Consider the following 2194-nt stretch of genomic DNA (forward strand, 5'->3'; position numbering starts at 1 on the left):
CACACTGAGCCTACTTAAATGAGACATCGACTTACCGTGCTGCTTTGGCAGGAACTCATGGAGACGGACATGCATCGCGTTATCCGGACACAGGATCTATCAGACGATCACTGCCAGTATTTCATTTACCAGACCCTGCGAGCTCTGAAAGCTATGCACTCGGCGAACGTCCTCCATCGCGACCTGAAACCCTCCAACCTTCTCCTCAATGCAAACTGTGACTTGAAAGTCTGTGATTTCGGTCTTGCGCGCTCGGCTGCGTCCCAAGAGGATAACTCGGGCTTTATGACTGAATACGTGGCCACGCGGTGGTATCGTGCGCCAGAGATCATGTTGACCTTCAAGGAATACACAAAGGCCATCGATGTGTGGTCTGTCGGCTGCATCCTGGCCGAGATGCTGAGCGGAAAGCCACTCTTCCCTGGAAAGGATTGTAAGTAACGCCTCGCGGGTTACCCGCCATTCCGCAGGTGGACTGGACTAACTTGGCCTCCTTAGACCATCACCAGTTGACGCTTATTCTTGACGTATTGGGAACACCAACGATGGAGGATTACTACGGCATCAAGTCGCGGCGCGCGCGTGAATACATCCGGTCTCTGCCCTTCAAGAAGAAGGTCCCATTCCGGACCCTCTTCCCCAAGACGTCCGACCTCGCCCTCGACCTGCTAGAGAAGCTACTCGCCTTCAATCCTGTGAAGCGCATCACGGTAGAAGAGGCCCTGAAGCACCCTTACCTGGAGCCGTACCACGACCCGGACGATGAGCCGACGGCACCGCCCATCCCCGAGGAGTTCTTCGACTTTGATAAGCACAAGGACAGCCTAAGCAAGGAACAGTTGAAACAGTTAATCTACCAGGAGATTATGCGATGAAGTGGGGCAGGGAAAGCACGTGGTCTCAGAATTGCCAGCGAAAACGATCGAGCGCAGGACGATGTCGGCATAGTTTGCGGGATCAGTGTTTGACTGAACGAGGGGACGGACGGCCATATAGATCTTGAACGGGTTGGGGCGTGGATGGCGAAGACTGCGAAAAAATAACCAGTCGAACATGACATAGATAGTATTTAGTGATGCGAATTACCTTGCCTATTTACCTCGTTGCGTGGTTTGGGGAGGATATGTGAATTGGCGTGTTCATCATCGGTGGTTCATCTCCTTTCCTTGATGTAATACGGCATTTCTCTGGGTGCGTTTCTGCTTTCTCAAAAAACCCTCCATGGCTTGTCGGCGGTCTCTGTATTTAGCCCTCTGAAGCACAGCGTATATTCTTTCTTCCTTTTACAGTCCAGCCAAGAAACGATAAATGGGGCGAAGAAAGCGACGAGACGAATCGAAGATGCAAAGAGCATTGGGCTGTAGAGTCCAGGGTATCATTATCATTAGCTATCTAATCGCGTCCACATCATAATATCTGCTGAGAAAAGAGAGGTTTCCCTCTTTACTATAGTAGATAATTTTATATCCCTGATTCAGAAGGGTTGAATATAAATTGGGCGTTTCGGAGAGGGGTTTCCTTTCATCTGGGGGGGTGGTAGAGTTGAAGACGACGACAATAAATCAAATCGCCCCGAGAACCCAAAGCTCAACACCAAGGATCCCGAACTTTTCTCCCTCGTCACTCAGCGGCTCGTTTCCGAACGTCTGACTGCGGCCGCTGCGGCCGCGGTATAGGGAGTCGTCAAGCCACAGGCCATAGTGCCCGTCTCCAGCACCCATGCTCAGGAAGCCGGTTTCGCAGTTGATGTAGTATTCGTTTACGCCGGAGTAAGGGAAGGCTTTGAAGCGGAGGGATTCGGAGACGGCCGAGGAGACCGCGCGCTTCGGGCCCTCTGCCGGCGAGACCAGCATCCCGGCATACTGCGAGGCTGCTTCTGTCGGGGCCCCGGACGGAGCGTCGGTCAGGAGGTCGGGAGGCGCAGAAGTTTGTGAGGATTCGGTATTCGCGACGGTAGAGGGGGTAGGATTCGATATCGTGGTCGAGCGCGAGATGTTGATGTTTGTTGTATCGGCCGAAGGAGGGGGCGGGAGGCCGGCCAGAGTGGACACACGCCAAAGGAAACATTCGCCGTTACCGAAGTAGCCGGGGGTGGGACGAGGATACTCGGAGAGATAGCCACCGAAAGTCTGCAGTCGTGGGAACGTCAGAAAGACTGTGGCAGAGTAGTCGATAAAGGCACAAGAATAAAACT

At 53.2% G+C, this 2194-nt stretch overlaps 2 protein-coding genes across 2 annotated transcripts in view; one reads left to right on the forward strand and one right to left on the reverse strand.

Annotated features, from left to right (window-relative positions):
* Positions 1-1219, forward strand: part of SODALDRAFT_22174 (mitogen-activated protein kinase) — a 1879-nt gene extending 660 nt beyond the window's left edge. Inside the window, exons 3-4 of the mRNA XM_028607344.1 lie at positions 52-433; positions 499-1219. Of these exons, the coding sequence (XP_028470534.1) occupies positions 52-433; positions 499-875 (759 nt within the window). The 3' untranslated portion in view covers positions 876-1219. The remainder of the gene's footprint in view (positions 1-51; positions 434-498) is intronic.
* A 271-nt stretch (positions 1220-1490) lies between these two features.
* SODALDRAFT_374998 (TLD-domain-containing protein) overlaps positions 1491-2194 on the reverse strand; it is a 1730-nt gene continuing 1026 nt past the window's right edge. The window contains exon 2 of the mRNA XM_028614719.1: positions 1491-2129. Coding sequence (XP_028470535.1) covers positions 1563-2129 — 567 coding nt within the window. The 3' untranslated portion in view covers positions 1491-1562. The remainder of the gene's footprint in view (positions 2130-2194) is intronic.

The sequence above is a fragment of the Sodiomyces alkalinus genome, assembly GCF_003711515.1.
Source record: "Sodiomyces alkalinus F11 unplaced genomic scaffold SODALscaffold_1, whole genome shotgun sequence".
Lineage (NCBI taxonomy): Eukaryota > Fungi > Ascomycota > Sordariomycetes > Glomerellales > Plectosphaerellaceae > Sodiomyces > Sodiomyces alkalinus.